General features: G+C 38.0%; 1 protein-coding gene across 2 annotated transcripts in view; it reads right to left on the bottom strand.

Moving 5' to 3' along the window:
• Positions 1–17,757: 17,757 nt before the first annotated feature.
• The window catches only part of LOC117807660 (protein Dok-7-like), a 54,602-nt gene continuing 52,166 nt past the window's right edge, over positions 17,758–20,193 (bottom strand). For both annotated transcript variants that reach the window (XM_034677010.1, XM_034677009.1), the window contains exon 13: positions 17,758–19,309. In XM_034677010.1, the coding sequence (XP_034532901.1) occupies positions 19,173–19,309 (137 nt within the window). In that variant the 3' untranslated portion in view covers positions 17,758–19,172. The remainder of the gene's footprint in view (positions 19,310–20,193) is intronic.

Genomic DNA, 20,193 nt, shown 5'->3' on the forward strand with positions numbered 1-20,193 from the left:
TTCTAGTTATATTTCTCTGAGACGCCACGTTTCATAGCTCCAAGTATTTCCCTTGAGGATGCAACCAAATCAGAAATCAAAGTTTCTGTGTCAGACCAAGAGGGTTAATTTCATCTGCTGGATGTTCGAGCAATATTTTTTGCGGTGGCTTTCATGTCTGAAAAATCTAAAGGAGGAGTATTACATATAAATGAATAGTTGACTTTTGTGAAATGCACTTTTTCATCTATTCACTGAGAGTAAGATGAGAAAATTGACATCACTTTAGTATGAGGGTCAAAAATGAATGGGTCGAATGAAGCCACATTAAATCACTGTAGGAATCTTTGGGCATTTTTTGGAACGCAGTGATTTGTGCAATGTGCTTGTTGATTAGCTGAAAATTGAACTTGGACTTTGTTTCAATATATGAAATACCTCTTCTCTTTTGATATATGTGTTTGTATTTGTATGTGTGTATATATATATATATATATGTGTGTGTGTGCATATATATATGTGTGTGTGTGTGTGTGTAGGTTTGTCGGTATGTGTGTGTATATAGACTTTTCTTACTTTGCCATTAATATTTTTTTTATATATCTTGTCTTCTTTTTAATTATATCATGAAGTTTACGGGCTGCTTCTCCCTCTATAAAATGTTATGCTTTATTCTTAAAGGATACACTTATGGAATTTGCATTTGTATGAACACATTATCTCTTTTTGGCCTATGTTGTTCTTTTTTTCTCTCTCTCTCTCCTTTTGCTTGTTTTTCTTACTTTATTTATGTAAAAAAATTGTGAGAGTTTTGCACTCATAAATATGAAAACAATCAAAATAATATTTAAAAAAAAATCAGAGTGGGGGACGGTTGTCTTTGCTACCTATATTCTGGGGGTTGCGGGCTGAAAAGTTAGGGAACCCCTGCTATAGATGACTATAATATAGTACAGTATGGTATGCTATGGTATGGTATGGTATATAATGGTACAGTATAGTGTAGTGTAGTACAGTATAGTGTAGTATGGTGTAGTGTAGTGTAGTGTAGTGTAGTATAGTATAGTATACTGTGGTATAGTATGGTATAGTATAGTGTGGTATAGTATAGTATAGTATAGTGTGGTATAGTATAGTATAGTGTGGTATAGTATGGTATAGTGTAGTATAGTGTGGTTTAGTATAGTGTCGTATAGTATAGTGTAGTACAGAATAGTGTGGATAGTATAGTATAGTATTGTATAGTATAGTATACTATAGTATAGTATAGTGTGGTATAGTATAGTGTGGTATAGTATAGTGTGGTATAGTATAGTATAGTATAGTGTGGTATAGCATCAGGTATAGTATAGTATAGTATAGTATAGTATAGTATAGTATAGTATAGTATAGTATAGTATAGTATAGTATACTATACTATAGTATAGTATAGTGTGGTATAGTATAGTATAGTATAGTATAGTGTGGTATAGTATAGTATAGTATAGTATAGTATAGTATAGTATAGTATAGTATAGTGTGGTATAGTATAGTATAGTGTGGTATAGTATAGTATAGTATAGTATAGTGTGGTATAGTATAGTATAGTGTAGTATAGTATAGTATAGTGTGGTATAGTATAGTATAGTATAGTATAGTATAGTATAGTATAGTATAGTATAGTATAGTGTGGTATAGTATAGTATAGTGTGGTATAGTATAGTATAGTATAGTATAGTATAGTGTGGTATAGTATACTATACTATAGTATACTATAGTATAGTATAGTGTGGTATAGTATCAGGTATAGTATAGTATTGTATAGTATAGTATACTATAGTATAGTGTGGTATAGTATAGTATAGTGTGGTATAGCATCAGGTATAGTATAGTATAGTATACTATAGTATAGTATAGTGTGGTATAGTATAGTATAGTGTGATATAGTATATTATAGTATAGTATAGTGTGGTATATTATAGTGTGGTATAGTATACTATAGTATAGTATAGTGTGGTATAGTATAGTATACTATAGTATAGTATAGTGTGGTATAGTATAGTATAGTATACTATAGTATAGTATAGTGTGGTATAGTATAGTATACTATAGTATACTATAGTATAGTATACTTTAGTATAGTATAGTGTGGTATAGTATAGTATAGTGTGGTATAGTATAGTATAGTGTGGTATAGTATAGTATAGTGTGGTATAGTATAGTATAGTATAGTATAGTATAGTATAGTATAGTATAGTGTGGTATAGTATAGTATAGTATAGTATAGTATAGTATAGTATAGTATAGTATAGTATTATCTCTGTATTGCATAGGTAACACTCTTGCGAGACTGCTATTTGCTCCATCATGCAGTTTTCTTAAAGATGTTCAAATTATTGACAGATCACTATGGTGTGGTAATGGTGTTAATTGTTTTCTTATTGACCTAGCATACTAAGGTGACAAATCGTTATCCCTCATCCTTTTTTTGCTAACATGATATTTGTTGAAAGTTAAGGAACTTTCTTGGAAATATGAGAACTTTGGTTTTCAATATTTTCCCAATATGCCCATTATTTTGAGACTCTGCTAGTCTCAAAAATAACCCCAAAATTTCCAATTGCTTATTATTCTGATAATCAAAAGCCATTATATCTTAACCCAAGTACTCAAAAAATGAATAGATACAATTAAATGAATCCACACTGTCCCTAAAATATACTTTCCATTTAGTTATATGCTCAATGACAGCTGTCCATGGTGCTGAATTAGTTACCTCCATTTCTGAGACATGCTGCAAAGTCCTAGTCTTTCCCATAAATAATGATATAGAAATGTACTTATTTATTGCAAGGACTCAACCCAATTACCAGTATAACAAGGACTTATTAGAGTAAGAGAATAATCAGAAGTTCCCCTGTTCTCTATAAGTTTCTGTGCTAAGCTACCCATACTTGGCTCTAGCTCTGTGATTGTGTTAGTTTGTTGGTAAAAAAAAAAAAAAGGTACACATTTTTAATCATGGCATCGTGATTACATAATCTAGAGAAACATACCCTCTCATGCAGAAGTATAATCTTGATGGTGTGGCAGGGAAAAAATGTTTGCTGTGAATCCGCTTTGACATGAAAATCAATATTTGTATCTACAGACAGCCTTCCAAGTGTTAATTTATAGGATACATTACTACATCTATCATGGATCTAAACCTCTGCCAGTCTGCAGTGAAAGCTAATCAATGTGAAATATTGTGGTTCCTGTCTTCTCTTTTACTATCACACCACATCACTGTGCCTACTGTAAGTAAACACCCATTATCTTTCATCAACAAGGCGGGTCAATATCCTTTTGTGAAGCCCTGTATCAAAATATATCAGTTCCAATTATCTATGAGAGCGTTTATTGCAAACTGTAAGAGGTGCCATCTCGCTGCGTAGGTCCATCATTCAAATCTGTTTGTTTGAGGCGGCATGCTGTGACAACTCCCACTCATGCTCTCTGGTGTGAGAGAGGAAAGAACGATGAGAGGAAAAGAGGGATTTAAGTGGTTTTCTAAATCACTGCCGTTTGAATAAACTGCCATTTAAATAAAACCAGCCAATGATTCATGTGAGTCTTTTAACAATGGAGCCATGATTGTGTAGAGGAAATAATGGTTACTGTATCTCTGACATTGTTTCCTACCGTTATGCTTACTCAGCTGTTTTAATGCTGCATGATTATTGATTTTTTAAAATTCTGTTATTGACAATTTTCTTCTGTGTCTTTAAGCATTTTGCTCGAGGCTGCCAAAGACAAAAAAAACTACCACTGACATGTAAAAGAAAATGTTAAATGTTTCTCTTTCACTTCATTAACTCATCTGTTATTGCTGTCTCTGATTTATGATGACACACTTTCTCAATTCATCTATATTTTCTTTCTTGAGGGGGATGATGGATTACAGAAATAGAATCAAAGTCAAGCCGGAGCAATGATGAGACGATCAAAGTGGCTTAGCCTTGAGTGCTTAATGGTAGTTTTTATATTTTTATGGCATAAATACTCTCTTGGAAAGGTCTTTTCAATGTTAAGCAAAGGGCATTCATCTCCTTTAAGTGATGAGTGTTCAAATATCAAAGGGGCTGAAAAAAATTTATGTTTTATATTTTCATCAAGTGGCACAGTGTTCAAATAACCCAGACCTTTTAATCTTCTTTACATCAGACATACTGGTATTCAATCATTTTCACCTTTTGAACATGTTTAATCTATATGCTAACAAGCTGAGACAAGTAGGACTAATAGCAAACTGAACTGTAGCACAGTAATCCTGCCGCTAGCACCTGTAATGTTGGGTCTACCTCCATTAAATGTAATGCTTTGCTGGGGCCTTAACCTGGCTCGTGCATAACACAAATTATTTTATTTTCACCATTAGTACAAACGGCCGTTTTCATCGCTAATGGCTGGACGTGCATACGGGCCCAGACCTTGGATCATTATTGCAGCCTGTTTAATGGGAAACTACAGTGTACAGCTAGCTTAGCCTGACATGAACGCTTCAAACTGGGAAAAAAAAATGCTAGCCTGGCTGCGTCTGAAGGTTAAATAAAAATAACTCAGTGTACAGGCACCACTAAACTAATTTCATCATATCAGTCCGTACCCTAATGAACCTAGCTTGACTGTAAGGTCAAAATCAGCTATCTGCATTACAGGCTTACCACACAAGATGTACTCTATCTCATTAGTCTGAATGCTAGATTTGAAGCTACAGCTAGGACATAGTTCGTTTAGCCCGGCATAATCACTGGACTCTTTGAACAACTGGTAGCCATGGCTCCATCCGAAGATAAAAACAACTGCCTGAAAGCACTTGGACTAATGATACAACATCAGTCTGTACACTGAATGATAAGCTACAGCTAAGAGACAGTTTAGCTTAGCATAAATACTAGAAACTAGATGAAAACAGTTAGCCTGCCACTGACTGAAGTATCTGCACAAAGCTATCAGACAAAATGTATCACATCTTATCTAAAACCAGTTAGCTTAGCTTGGCATGAATACTGGAAACTAGGAGAAAAGAGCGAGCCAGGCACCGCCACCATAGACAGGATTCATTATAGCTCATCACTTTAACAAGGAAGTGTGAAAACGTTGAGTTTTACATGGGGGTAGTTATTCTTGGATGGCACTGTGACCCCCTGGAGTCTTGTCGTCACCATGGAGACAGGTTTTTTTTTGCTTAAATTTAACAAAGAGGACACTAAGTGTTAACAAGTGAGGGTTAGAGCTGTTGATAGCCCAAATTTAGTGCATGTGCTGAGAACAGGAGACTAGCTACCAAATGAGATAAATGAACCTGTGTCCCATTTTCAACAGACAGCTGCTTCAAGCTTCCCTCCTGGATTAGAAGTGTCATCATAACATTGTCGGATTTGTACTAGAGAATTACAGTTTCCACAGACAAGTCAAGTCACAGATACAGACTGTTCGGAGATAATCTTGTCGACATTATGCTGAGCAATGGTTATCTATTTTCACAGCCTACACCACCGAAACCCTGTGACTCATCTCCAAAATATCAACTCCAGTGTGTGTGTGTGTGTGTGTGTGTGTGTGTGTGTGTGTGTGTGTGTGTGTGTGTGTGTGTGTGTGTGTGTGTGTGTGTGTTGAAGATTTAATTTGATTTTGCTATGGAAAGTAATCGAGCCACATTTTCTGTTCCTTTCACTTTACTGAAAAAGCCAAACAGCTGCAACCAAAGACATCAATCTAGAGTTCTATCACTAAATAGTAGTTTTAATTTTCCTCAACATTTAGCCATATTCACCGATGTGCTCTAAAGAAGCATTGGTGAAACTATTATTTCTGATTTCACTGTAGTAATACAAGGAAATGATCAGCCCAGCAAAAACAAGGCTTGAATTAGTGCAGCCACAGCAGAGCAGGAAAATATTTAATGCTAGAACTATGGACTAAAGTCTGTAAAAGTCCCCCCTGTCTGTTTGCACAGACAGATAATAGTGTGTTTTCCTCAGTGGTCAGTGTGTGTCACATATAATGTAACAAAGCAGCATGGCCTCTGTTCCAGTCCCACCTTCTTCAACCTCATCACATCCATGGTTAAAAACACTCCTCACAATCCAGTTCCGGGATGTCAGGGTCTTGCTTTAGGGGGCGCTAAGTGCCACTTGTGTCATTTTTTTTGTAGCACAAAATGCATCATGTGCATTAAGCGCGTCTCGGGGCACCAAGTGTCACTTCTAATGTAACAAATGGGATTTCATGCCACAAAGGAGAGGTTACTTCGGGTGATTCTGTTATAACTCCAATTTACCATAATTTAAAGAAGGTTGCCTTGAAACAGCTAGCACAGTGTGATTTCATTTTTCTTTAAAAGCAGGAAGTCAGGAAGGAGCTTGTCGTGAATATTGGTTGGTGTTTAAAGTAGCCAATGGTGTTAAATGTTAGAGAACAAAACAGTGAAGATCCGCAAGTACTAACTAGCTCATAAGTCCTGTGTTGAGGGAGACATTGGACACTCCTTATTGGACACAAAATTAGGATACGCCCTCAAGTCCAAGTTGATTCATTTACTTTTAAAGCTGGGGTTGGTAATCAGATTTAGATACACTTTTTGTTATACTGGTTAAAATGATCTTTATGTCCCTGATGGCAATCAATACATAATGTGTTCTTAAAAAGGAGTGAAAAAAAGCTGCTATCTACAGCCGAAGTAAACCTGGGAAAACACCAACCAATTATGAAACCAATCAAATCCCGTCCTGCCGTTCTGCCCGCCTCCTGCGCGTACATTTCATGTTCGTTTGTGTTTTTAACTTTCACTATGATAATGTTTTGGTGTTTTCTTACCACTGAGTGAGATAAGAGTTGATGTAGTGCAAAACACAAACCCAAAGAACACCTTCAAATGACTGTTCGTTATACTAAGGAGTGAAGTTGTCACACTCTGCAAGATATATGCAGCAAAAAATACAACTTCTGTTTGAAGTGTGATTTAAATATAAAGGCAACTGCGAGTGAAAATAGACTTCGATTTCCTGTAAACTTAAGTGCTAAAGTTGCCCGTTGGGTTTTTAAACAAGCTGTGGGACCTTACCTTGGTCTCATGCACAGGAAGAATGATGTCATCCATGGGAGTTAAGTTATATGGATATTTACTTGACTTGATTTGTGAACTTGTGTTTGTTGTTGTGTGTATTGCTTGTATGTATTGGATGTGTGAACTGCTGTTGACATAAATTGCCCCTTGGGGACAATAAAGATTTTCTAATCTAATCTTAAAGTGCACAAATCAAATGCTAAAATTGACACTCAGGTCTATAGTCTACCATATTGCTTTAATATCTGGAAGCTGTCAGGTCAACAAACTGTACAGGAACCCATAAAGCACATTTAGTCCTATGGGAACTTGAACAGGAGGTGTTAGAGTGGATAGTGGTGTTATTTGGGTACATTTCTGCTTAAATGGTCATCAAAGTTTACAGCATGTGTTTTCTTAAAGGTGGATTTTTTTTTTCACTGGTGGGTTCCTACATAAGTCCCTGATGTGGAACTGTAAGTTGGACATTATTGTTAGCTATGAATGTTTTAGAGGCTTCATTGCGGTGTACTTATCAACACATGAATTACAAGCTGAGGTTCATTTGGGGATTTTTATATTAAATTTTTTGCCTTAGGTCTAAAGAAAACTTTCAAAAGTTTAGATTTCTATTCAAAAGTTGTTTTTCTTAAATAGTAGCTTTAAAATTCTAAAACCAACATGAAAACACAAAACTGAATGTCTTCAAATGTACTGTTTATTCTAATGAGAGGAAGCAGAACCAAGATGAGCATCCCAAGAAATGGCAATCAACATAAAAAGACTCTGCAGGAGCAAAAAAGGAATCTGATGTTCCACCAAATCATCATTATTTCATAAGATTTTGTTACAGGCTCTACCTCACTTGCCTTTTGAGAAGAACTTCACTTTATTCCCAAAAATCAGCAAGTCATTGGGAGGACTGTTTGTGTCGTGTTGAGTTGAGTCATGCTGTGTCACACAGCCCTCACTGTGATAATTGCTCAACTTCACAGGCGTCTTCTTGTACATTTCTCTCATGTGGTAAACACACAAACACTGACAGTAAAGCTCAGGGAGGCTGAAATGAGGCAAAGTGAGGAATAAGGACTGTAAAGAAAGTGAAGCGGCAGCGGGATCATCTTGTTTAGCCAAGAGCGCTTCCTTTAGAGCAAACAAAGCACTAATGGAAATCAATGGATGCTATAGACGAGACAAAGGTGAAATAAAGAAATAAAGGTGCGCTTTAGTGCTGAGGTAATGATGTCACTAAGTGGATTGTTGTGATTGCACTTGTTCTGTGAGACACTTGACAGTTTTTTTCCCCTCCCACTAACAGTCAGCAGATGAGCATCAAATGATCACGCTGAAGTGTTTGTGTTTGGCTGGACATTCATCGTTGTTAAACGCTAACAGATAAAAGAACAGCCCACATTTGTTGCGTTATGTAACTCACACCCAAACAAGTCTTACTAAGCTCACCCCAAGAGTCACAGAGAGACAGTGCGACACAAATGTATTCCCTCGTTCTTTAACACTCACTTAAACGCAGCAGCTGTCGGTCCATTTCACTCGGTTCTCACAGCGATATGATGGATTTTAAAAGTGTTACTCGCCTGAGCTTAGACGCTTCCAATCAATAGTTGGCACCGTGATCATCTCTCCCTGAGCTGTGAGGGAGCGAATCATGACTACACATGTGTAGCGCAGCCTGGAGCAGCTTAGCAGATAAGGACAGATTGAGAGACGAGAGATCGAATTTGTCGGCTGGAGTGATTAGGTCCAAATGTCTTTCATGTTGTGGTTTTATCAGGAACAAAACAGAACATTAAGCCCCTTGAAAGTCTTTCCAAATACTTGTATTATCCCTTTTCAAACATTTCCACTCTTTAAAGTTAAAAAACAATACAGGCTTCTGACTGATATAAAGGACTCTGCTCAGCAAGAAGAAAAACACTCATCAGGGCGTGTCAATAAATATATTAAGAAAGCTAATGTACCATCACTGACATTCTGTTTAGTCTGTGCCTGTCTGTGTACATGGGTGTTCACTCAACGCAGTAGTTATAGGGGAGAACAGGGTTGGTTGTCACACTTTTTACTGTTTTGATGATTGCTCATCATCAAAACATCTTTAATAGTCCTTCCTACATTAAATTGAAGCTTAAGGTGTTGGCTTGAAATGTGTATCCCTCTCATTTTCCAACTCATTGTAACAAAGAGGCAATTCATTATCAAAGACACTCTGACACATTGTGACAACCAACCCCATCACGGGGATAGTTGTCACACACTATGGGGTTGGTTGTCACAATGGTATTTCAATGGGAAAAATATTTTTAAAAAGGCAAGAAGGCAGAACTAAATTTGGATGTTTAATTGCACTGACAAGTGATAGGCCTACATAACTTAATGCATTTTAACATAAAATGAGCAAGGAACATGAACAGGAAACTCATCTTTAGGCCAGCCTATATAACAACATAAAGAACAAAACAAATAGGCCTAACAATAATGGCCGACTCAACTAGGCTACATGCAGTCACTGTCTGAGTTACAGTGATGGGAAATGTAGGGTCTGCACACTCCAACTCATTTCACCATGCATGATTTTGCCAACATAGGGGTTGGTTGTTACATGTGACAACCAACCCCAAAGAGAATCTGATGACCAACCCCAACTGGATTTTTTTGCTAGCATCAAGGCTAACAATCATTTAACAACTAGTTAGCTAGCTAATAAAAATCTAAGCTATAGCTTTCCCCTCCCACTTTGTAAGGGTAACACTTGTTTTGTTATAAACCCATCGTTTAAAAGCCTAGAAGAAATATACTGAGGAGCTGAATATTTACAATTTGACATGAAAAACACAAAAAGCCCTCTCACCTCAAGTTCAGCTGTCTTACTCCAGAGAAGACTATGTAGATGAGCTCTGATCCTAATTCTGGAAATGTCCATACCCCAATTTGAGAGACAGTTCCCCATGGTGGTGAGATATAACGAGTGTGACAACCAACCTGTGTGACAACCAACCCCGTTCCCCTGTATAATAATTTCTCCTTGGTTGTCTTTAAACGAAAAAGGATGCTTTGAATATGTTAAACTAGAATCATGAATATAATCAAGTATCATCAGCATAAAAAAGCATCAAAAAACATGAAAGCATCAGTCAACAAAACACCTGTAGCCCAAAGAGAATAAAAACTCCATAGTGGAGACAAAAACAACAAAATAAAGGTGTTTCCTCTTAAAATGCCTTTTGGGTATAGACAGTAAGAGGATCTTTCTGTGTTTGTTTGAGACATTAGAGTTCATAATCGAGTTGTACCGAAAGAGGCCAATGACCAGGGTCCAATGACCAGAGCAAAAAAGGTCAGCGGCTGAAGTTTATTGGGTTGCTGGGTTGGAAATGCTGCTGAACCCTGCGGGCCTTGACCATTTGCAACAAATCAGTTCCGACAGATAAACCGATCAGACGCTATTTGTGGAAGCATAACATTTACTTAGAAGCCAATAGGTTGTAGGTTCAAGCATCAGTGCTGGAGAGAAGAGGCAGTTCTTCAACACTTAGTGAAGCCAGACTCAATGTTGTGTTGTCATGTTGTGTACTTAAGATCTGAATACAGCTACTTTATGATGGCATTGATGAGCCGGTGTTGCCTTTGTGAAAATATAACAGCAAATTGGCAAAAGCAGTCTGGTGATTCATTAAATCAGGATACTATGCATTCCAAAACAAGCATAGTCAATGACCCTGTGAATGACTCATTTCAGTGTCCTTTATGTTGCCTGCTTCTCTGACAGACTCCTCAAGAACATGTGCTGCTCTGATCTAATTCATCACAGCGTACTACAAAGAATGAGAATTGATTGAACCAAGAGGTAAAGAGTGACATGAATTTCAATATCATGCTGTGAGGAAAGACAAGTAAGTGGATCAATAGTCAGTGGGAAACAAAGCTGCTCCAAAGCGTTAAATTGATGGTTCTGTGAAGACATGTTGGATGTTTTAAATTAACCTTGATAAGTTGTGCTTTTACCTGCCTGGGGTGTCATCCAATGACATCTGGGATAGGCTTCAGTCTCCCAGGAACCCTGAACTGGAAAAGAGTTACTGATAATGGATGGATGGATGGATGGATGGATGGATGGATGGATGGATGAATGGATTTATTGAAGTATTGCTGTTATGCTTAAAATAATGCTACACATGATATTTGGTCAGTCCAGTGAATTGAGTCCAAGTTATCCAGAGATTGACATAACATTTTATGCACAGGGGCGTATCCAAGGGCAAGGCCTGGGGTGGTACTCCCCCAAAATCAGTTTGGTCACCCCAGGTGCAATCCTTTACTATTATTGGCTATTTGCCCAGTCAGAGGCTGGACTTACTGTATGTTCAAACATACTTTTTTGGGCTGTGTTTGAGCAATGGGATAGCATTTGTAGCAATCCAAAAAATCAAATTTAAAACAGTCTTAGCTTTAAACTTAGACTTCACAAAACCTGGAATAAATTAGTACATTTTCAGATTATTTTGGAACAGTTGCCCAATGACCCATCAAACACACTATTAGAAAAAACTAGCATCAACTTAAAGTATTCTGTGTCAAGCTAGCTGTCTACTCACTACCCTTTTGGCTCTGTTTTGGTCTCCACCAGACCCAAACAAGTAAATATCTGACCCTCTAGCCTCCTTAGTGATCCACCAGTGTTCACCAGCTCATAGCTTAGTCTGGTCTTTTGTCAATTATTGCAGGGCAGGTAGAATACCTTATTTTTATTCCATTTTTTTTGTTGTTTGAAAGAGAGTTGGTGTGAGCAGTGGGATTGAAGCAAAACTGTTAAGTTGCTTGATGAAAAACAAAAAAAAGGGCTGGAAGACTAAAACACTATGTAAGAGCTCAGAGGGGAAATCAGATGGTAATTTCTTTTGGATTCAAGACTACAAATGCACCCTTTCAAAATACACTGCTATTATTAAATATAATATAATGTAACCTATAGTTTGAGCGATTGATTCATGGTGCTCTCCTCACTCACCTATGTAACATAGATGGTCTTTTATTTTGTTAAATGACATGTAACAAAGAGATGAGATTACTGGCAGAGCAAAGTTAAATGTCAAGTTGTGGTCACTGGACATCAGCAGCTGCACAGTAGACTCACTGAGGCACGTGAATCATTTTCATCTGAACAGTCATGTATTTCATTTTCTTGGAGACTCATTAATGCACTTTGTAGCAGGACTTTCTTGTCTGGCCTCAAAGTGCTGTTGCTTGAAAGAAATTCTCTCTCATGGTTCCTGCATTATTTATGTGTAATATTTGGTCTTTATTTCTGAGTCCTATGAAAGGAGCAGCAAGATCAGTAATGATGTTTCAAAGAATGGAGTGAAAAATGACCCTACATGAATAATTTAACAGATTGAATTGTTTAATTTATTTCCTAACAAGTAAGAATAAGATTGACAAAGCCTAGCTGACAGTTTGATTTGTATGTGCCAATTACTTATTCAGCAGATGTAATTTTCTTAGAGGCAATGAAGACATTTCAGATAATTAAACCAATACAAAGACTGGGCAGAGTAGATGTAGTTTTATACACAGCCTGTGTTCTTTAAACCAAATTAACATGTTTGTTTCAGTAGCTAATAATGCTCTGTATCTGATTGGAGGAAGTTTAATATGCTTTGTGTCCAGTGTCCAGAAGAGCTATTTTAAAGTCCTCAAGTGAAAGTCAATGCTTGTTTTTATTGGAACAAGTCCAAATATGGTCACAAGTCTTTCCAAAGTAAGGTTATAGTGTCACAGTTCTCATATAATTTCCATTCATGCCCTGTGAAAGCATGTGTTACATTTCAGGACTGTTATGCCTCTCATATGTAGCAATTGAGGGGTTCATGGGCTAAAGTGACAGCAGTACTTCATTACATCACGGCTGCATAATGTAAATAGATGAAGGGTTAAAGCAGGGCCGGCCCGTGGCATAGATAGTATAGGCAAATGCTAGGGGCGCCAGTCATCCATAGGGGGCGCCGCTAAATGAGGAAGAAAATTTGAAGATAATATGAAAAAAAAAATGTTTTATCTAATTTAATTTTGAATCAAATTGCAGAGTGACGCCAGTAAACAATTGAAAGCTTGTGATTCATTTGTGGTTTAAAAATAATGGTGTGCAAATCAGTTTTTGAAGTCTTTAAGTGTTCATGATTTACTGTTTTTGTTTTGTTGTTGTTCTCTTTACACTTTGGAAGCTGGTAGCTTAATTAGATAGAAAATGTAGGCTAGGCTCTAATAAACATTTTGCTTCTGTCTTTTCAGTCATAACTTAATACATTACTGTTGCTTTGTTCAAAGTGTCTGCACAGTGAAAATGATTGTGTTATATAATGACTGAATAAATTCTACTACTATTACATTATGCATTTTGAAATTGTATAGCTATTTTCATGCTAAACATCAGTGTTATTACCATTTTATTAATGTTCTTTTAGAGGTTATTTTTATTTTAAAACAAAGGAAACCTGTAAAACATAAAGCTGGATGTATGTAAGTTGTCTTTCAGTGTAAATGTGATGTGATGGAGTTGGTTACAATACAAAGGGCACCAGTTGAAATCTTGCCTAGGGCACCAAGTCAGTTAGGGCCGACTCTGGGTTAAAGAAAGCCTAGCGGCTACTAAGGATTTGCCAGAATGACTTCAGAGACAAATTTCAAAAGTTGTTGAATTAAGTCTCACTTAGAACTTTAAACCTGGCTGCCTGTCAAGTCTTAAAACATTTCAAAGCTAGTACGTCACAAGTCTCAAAACACAAGAGACAATCTGCAGAGTGGGTCAAGTGTTGTCAAGGTTTTTTTTTTTTTAGGTAGTCTTTGGTGTTTTTGCATTTCTTTAGATGAAAAGAGAGTGGAGAGAGAAGGAAACTGGGAAGAGAGAACGGGGAATAACATACAACAAAGGATTGAGCATCAGAATGGAACCCAGGCCGCCTCTCCGTACATGGAGCACCCAATTAAACCACTAAGCAAAACCTGGTTTTCTTAAGATTGATTAATTGATTATCACTATCATCTCTCTCTCTTCATCTCCTCTATCCCTCTTTCCAACACCAACTCGATCAAGGTAGATGGCTGTCGAACATGAGTCTGGTTCTGCTCAAGGTTTCTGCCTGTTAAAAGGAAGTTTGTCCTTGCTGCTGTAACTTGCTAAATACTGCAAGGTGCTCTGCTCATGGTGGATTAAGATGAGATAAGATCGAGTCCTGTCTGTAAGTAGGGATTGGATCGTATCCTGTCTAGATGTTGGGGCTTTGTTAATAGTTTAACATAGAGTACAGTCTAGACCTGCTATGAAGGTAAAAGTGTCTTGAGATAACTTTTGTTATGATTCAGCGCTATACAAATAAAGATTGATTCATTGATTCATTGATTCAAAATCTAGCGTATTTGCCTCAGTCAAACTTCAAGTGTAATCACAAATCAAGAATTATTGGAATTCGTCTCAAGTCGAGACCCAACATTTATAAACATTACTTGCAACATACATTTTGAATGATGTAATAAATCTTGTAGAAGCAAGTCATACATTTAGTATCAATTAATTCAAAGAACATCTGAAGTCTTGGCACAGATCAAGGCAACTTAACAATCAAGACTTAAGAAGTATCAGAGGAAGTCATCAGAGTCATCCAAGCTTCATGAGCCACAAAGTGAGTCTCAAGTCAAGGCTGTAAAGTCTGTGGACTTTTCACCACAAGGGTTAAGTCTAGTATTGCTTTCTACTTTCAGGTCTTTCCAGGTCAAGTTAATATAAGTCTCAGTCACGTCTGAATCTTGACTCTATGGTTTAATACTCTAATGGTTGTCCTGAACTAGACCTGTGGTGTATTCCCTCTTATTGGGCACATTACATTAAAGCTCAGCCCAGAAGAGCTTAACTGCACTTTCTTTCATTCGAAACAGGCTCTACAATCACACATAAGCTCTCTATGGATTTACATTTCTCATTTGCTTACAACCAACAGTTCCTCTACAGGCTTAGCTTTAATTTATTTATATCAATATTTGACCAGAGACATCCCAATTATGCTTTAATTCTCTGCTCTCTCCGGCTGGATTTAATGAGTGATTTAGTTTCCAGGGAACACTTGGCTGCATGGTTTTGTTCCAGGCCACTGAGGTTAATATCCATAGTGTGAGCGACACTGACATGCCAATGTGAATCCTGTTACTCTGAGAGCTGGCAGAGTATACATCAACATTTTGAGAAATAGTGGACCATGAACAATCCCAATAATAGTCCCACTGTGAGAAAGCTTTTAGAGTTGGACCTTTCACAGTCTGATCACTGTGAAAATAATGTGAAAAACCCTCTGTGGTTTTCTTCCAAAGCTCTCGCACACTGCCAAGTGGGGCCGCCAGATCCAAAACAGCAAAGATGTCAACACTGCTCCAGTGACACCGTCTATTCAGGCTCTTTGATGCTGAAAATACTGAACGAAAATTATTAGAATCAGGAGGTACGTTGCAAAGAATTTCCCTTTTTTTCTCATTTATTCCACTTCCAAGCTTAGTCAGCCTTACAGAAAAGATTGTTTGCATCCCAGGCGGTCAGGTAAAACTACTAACTCTGGCATCTGCAACTATTTGATATCAATGATATGTCCAAAGTGACACAGAGAATAAGCAGCAGCGTCATTAACTTCCTTGTACTGAAGAATTTCTTGCACATCCTAACAAGGATTAGGGACAACGATTCTGACTGGGTGAAGTTCAAAGCCTCCATTATTGAAGGTTGTTGTGCTTGTCTTGGTGGCAAACTGAGAACCTTGGAAAAGGGTTCAATTTGTAAGATGGAAGACAGAGGCATTTCAGACATTGCTAGGCCAGAGGTTTTCTGAAAACCACAGGAAACTGGAAGCCAAGATGGCAAAATCTTTGGTGGTCATAGAAGTAAAAACTGGGGTGTTGCGGGAGGAGGACTTTTTGTTGGCCAAAGAGAAGTTCTGGCAAACCATGAAATTTCTCTGGAGAGGAAACAGGGCTTGACTGAGTCTGTCTTTAGCAAGGGACCAGCACTACTGTCAAGGATTGGTGATCTCGTTCAGCAATAAAAACTGTTCTTTGAAGATCTACCTACCCAATCAGTGCCCACTGCTGAGTGGTCATAGTGTAGAAGAAACCCCATCAATCTTTCCAGCAAAGGTCGCTTAAGCACTCTTGAAGGTTCTCGAGAAAGTAGGACCATGCATGGATAATATTTACCCTGGGGTGGGAATAATTTAGCAATCTTGGTTTGTCTGCCTCTGAGGAGTTAGTGGTCCAGGACTGTGCCATTGGAGTAGCAGACTGGTTTGCTTGTTCCTTGTTTTTTAAAACGGTGGTCTGAAGGATTGAGCTCCAATGATTAGGATATTATTCAGCCTTCCCAGGAAGGAATATACCAGAGTGACGAAAATGAGGCTCTAAACATTTGTGGAACCTTGGTCAAAATAGGAACAATATGGGTTCAATCCTATGACCTGTGTGACCTTGAAGGTTTACAACTGGTCTTGTGGGGGTTACTGTGGCAGTGTGAGGTAAAGGGGCCATTGCCAAAAGAGAACCAGTCTGACTAAATGTAAAGTTTGAGTTTTGTCCGTATTCTGGACACAAAGTCAAACAAGTTTTCAGAAGATTGTTGGCCTCCACAAGAGATGTCCTTTGGAGCTGGGGAGAGGAGGGTGTCCCTTTTTGTGGACCTCAGATTTGCATTACTGCGGGGCGCTGGTGGCCTAGCGGTCTAAGCGCCCCACATACAGAGGCTACAGTCCTCGTCCCAGGGGTCGCCGGTTCGATTCCTGGCCGGTCGACCATTTCCTGCATGTCTTCCCCCACTCTCTACTCCCCACATTTCCTGTCTCTCTTCAGCTGTCCTATAAAATAAAGGCAAAAAGGCCCAAAGATATAACTTTAAAAAAAAAGAAAAAAAAAAAAAAAGATTTGCATTACTGCTGTTGCACTGGGCAGGATGCAGCCACGTGTGAGTAGGTTTGGATGAGATTTGGTGCCTTCAAGTCTGACGTCATGGTCATCCACTTCAAAAAGATTGATCGCTCACTCTGGATTGAGAAAGATTAACTGGGAAGGACCTCTACTATCAAGGGATCTTGTACAAGCATGAGGGAAATTGACATGGGGATTGGTGTTTCATCAAGCGTTGCACCAAACCCCAGTGCTGGAGGAGGAGCTGACCCAGAAGACAAGAAGCTTTAGATTAATTGTTTGATTGATTGATGGATGTTTCAACCTTTGCTAATGGTCATGAGTTTTGGTTGGAGATTGGAAGTATGTAATTACAAAATCACCTTGGAGACACTAAGGACACCCAGAGAGTTCAAAGCAGATGGTGCTCCATTGAATCAGAATAAGCCAGTTGAGGTAGTTCTGGCATTTGATCAGGGTGTCTCTTGGGCACCTTGCTATGGTTTGTTTTATGGGTGTATCCAGGAGTGACCTAGAGCTTGCTGGAGGAATAATGTTTCTATTCCTTAGAAGGAGCTGGAAAATGCTGCAGGGAATAGGGACATTGAGACATACCTGAATTGCTACAGGTCCATGACAATGATCATGAGCCCATATATTCCAAATAACACACACATGATGACAATTTGAGATCAGTGCAGATTAAAAATGTAGAGCAGTCAAAATTAAAATACTTCAACACATTAAATGAAAACAAACACACATATAGTCAGGATGCTTTATGTGTTGAACCATACTGGTTTACAACTGTACATGAGGGCTGTTAATCCCATATATTGTCTACTGTAGCTCTAAAAAAAACTTAACACACACATCAAAGCAGAAGTTATAAATAATTTAAGATAAAAATGGTTTTACAAGAAAAGGAAATTGTCCTTGAACTAGTTCCATACATCTTTACTGTACATACATTATTCTTCACGTGTTTTTATAACGATGCACATCATCTATAAAGAGAGACAATTGTATTTACAGATATCAAAATAAAAGAGTATCCTATGTAGAGTATGAGAAATATTATCACTGAAATGTACTACTTAAGTTTCTCTACAAAACAAATATCATGTTATGAATAATTTTAACCACTTCAATTAGTTCATATAAAATATCAAACTCTTACAAGTACATCATTTTTTGCAGAATGAAGGCCAAGAGTGCCAGACAGTCTGGCACATTTTGTTGTTGCTGGGTGGCTCTGCTTTGCATTATTTATGAAGACTTCTCCACTGTAATCCTTTTCTCCATATTAACACAGAACAGAAAAAAACAACAAGCACGGCTGAGATATTGTTCCTATTATAAACACAGATCCATTAGTTAGACAATGCACCATTATGAAGAATTGTGCAACACTATTAATTATCCTGCTTTTGTCGTTCAAATAGTAATCTTGTCTTTTAATGTTTCAAACAGAAAGCCTGAAATTTGCAGGATTTTGAGTGGGACTGAATGGAAAGTGTCACCAAATATGCTAAACACTGAGTTTTGTGTAACTAGATGTGGAATTAGTTATGCCGTTGTTGCAGAGGAATAAATAAATATAAACCCCCGGTGATAACAAACAGCATATCTGCCTTCTCCCCTGCTGCCACCATGCTCCATCCTCCCAAATATGTATAAAAACAGCCTGTTACATGTTACAGAGGGATGGCCCGGGTGAGCTGTGAAAAGTTGTGCTCTGGGGGTTTATCAGTGCCGGTGACTCAGCTCAGCACTGGCACATCTTCCTCCATGTCTGCCTGAGGCTGTGGCTCTGACATGATGCCATTTAATGAGATGATTGAGATGCTGCTCCTAATCCTGCGCCAAACCTTCCAGAGTAGACTCCACCTTTGGGTTGCTGCGTAAATATAGAGGCCATGTGTGAATGTGGACATCAGGAGGCACTCTTTTCTTGGAGTATTTGTAGTCTGAATGATGCAACTTTGAAACCCATCTGTACTGAGAGCGACGCCACAGGAGAGAAACATCCCAAAGTAAACCTCTGAGGATGTTTTAGGAACAGTCTGGATGAGAAAAAAAAACCTCAGTCATACTTCTTGGGAGCTTTATAGTTTGTAGTACTCTGGTTTCAGGCAAAAAACATCCAGCTGAGATCAACAGTTCAGTAAAGAAGGAGTCAGTGTGGCGTCCCCTTTCTTCTCAGCTCCAGAGTGTGCAGGCCTTCCTGCCGACCCAGGGCGTGCTGTGTGCCCACTTTGTGAGCCGTTTCCGTGGCTGTGATGTCAATTTGGGCGTACTTGGTGGAGCTCTTCCCTGTTGAAACACAAAACAGACTCTTCTTTAATTTGTAAGTTAAGAATATTCTTCATTAACATGCTGCAACCTTGGTTTGCTACACTAAAGCTAGCTGCAAACACAGCTGAACAGATAAGACTACAGGCTCTACATGACCTTTGGAAGAGCATGTGTAGGGGCCATAATGTTGATTTTCTATATCATTTGTTAATCATGATTATTTCCTTTTTATGGTTGACTTAATTTCCGGTTTGGGTTCATGGGTGTGGTTTACCTTTTAAGTACCTGTTCAGTTGTGTGGCGGCAGGTATACAAAGTGGGTGAGTGGGGTTGAATATTTTTTGTTTACCACCCCCATCATCATCATTATCATCGTTTATTTAGATCTTTTTTGGTATTGATTTTTTTTTAGTGTTTTGTTAATAAATAGAAAACTTTCCTTTGACTTTGATTTTGATTTATGGCAAGACGCCTCACAAACACGATCCCACTTAGTCTCTGCGGCACCTTTCAATCTTAGCCGCTTCAGCATGGAGGATGAGTGTTTTATTAAGAATGATTATTAGCCTCCATACTAAGACTTAGACATGAAGATTTATACCACTCTGTAGTCTGCAGGAAATATATAAAGCTACAGCTAACCTAGTGTAAGATGAGATTTTATTGTGGTCTAAGTATTTGTATCATTGAGTCTTTAATGAAGTTTGAAATACTTCTATTTCATATATTACCCTGCCTCTTTAAGGTTGCTCAGGGTGATATGGTTTGAGTTTAAGTAAATGTGTCACAAGTTCGATGTGCTGTTGTCCTATGTTGATGAAGGGTCATTAAAAGCATCACAATGCACAGCAGAAGTTGTCCTGTGCTCTTTCTTCCCAACAGCCCTTAAGTATAACTAATTA

This window comes from Notolabrus celidotus, chromosome 23 (assembly GCF_009762535.1).
Source record: "Notolabrus celidotus isolate fNotCel1 chromosome 23, fNotCel1.pri, whole genome shotgun sequence".
In the NCBI taxonomy this organism is placed as follows: Eukaryota; Metazoa; Chordata; class Actinopteri; order Labriformes; family Labridae; genus Notolabrus; species Notolabrus celidotus.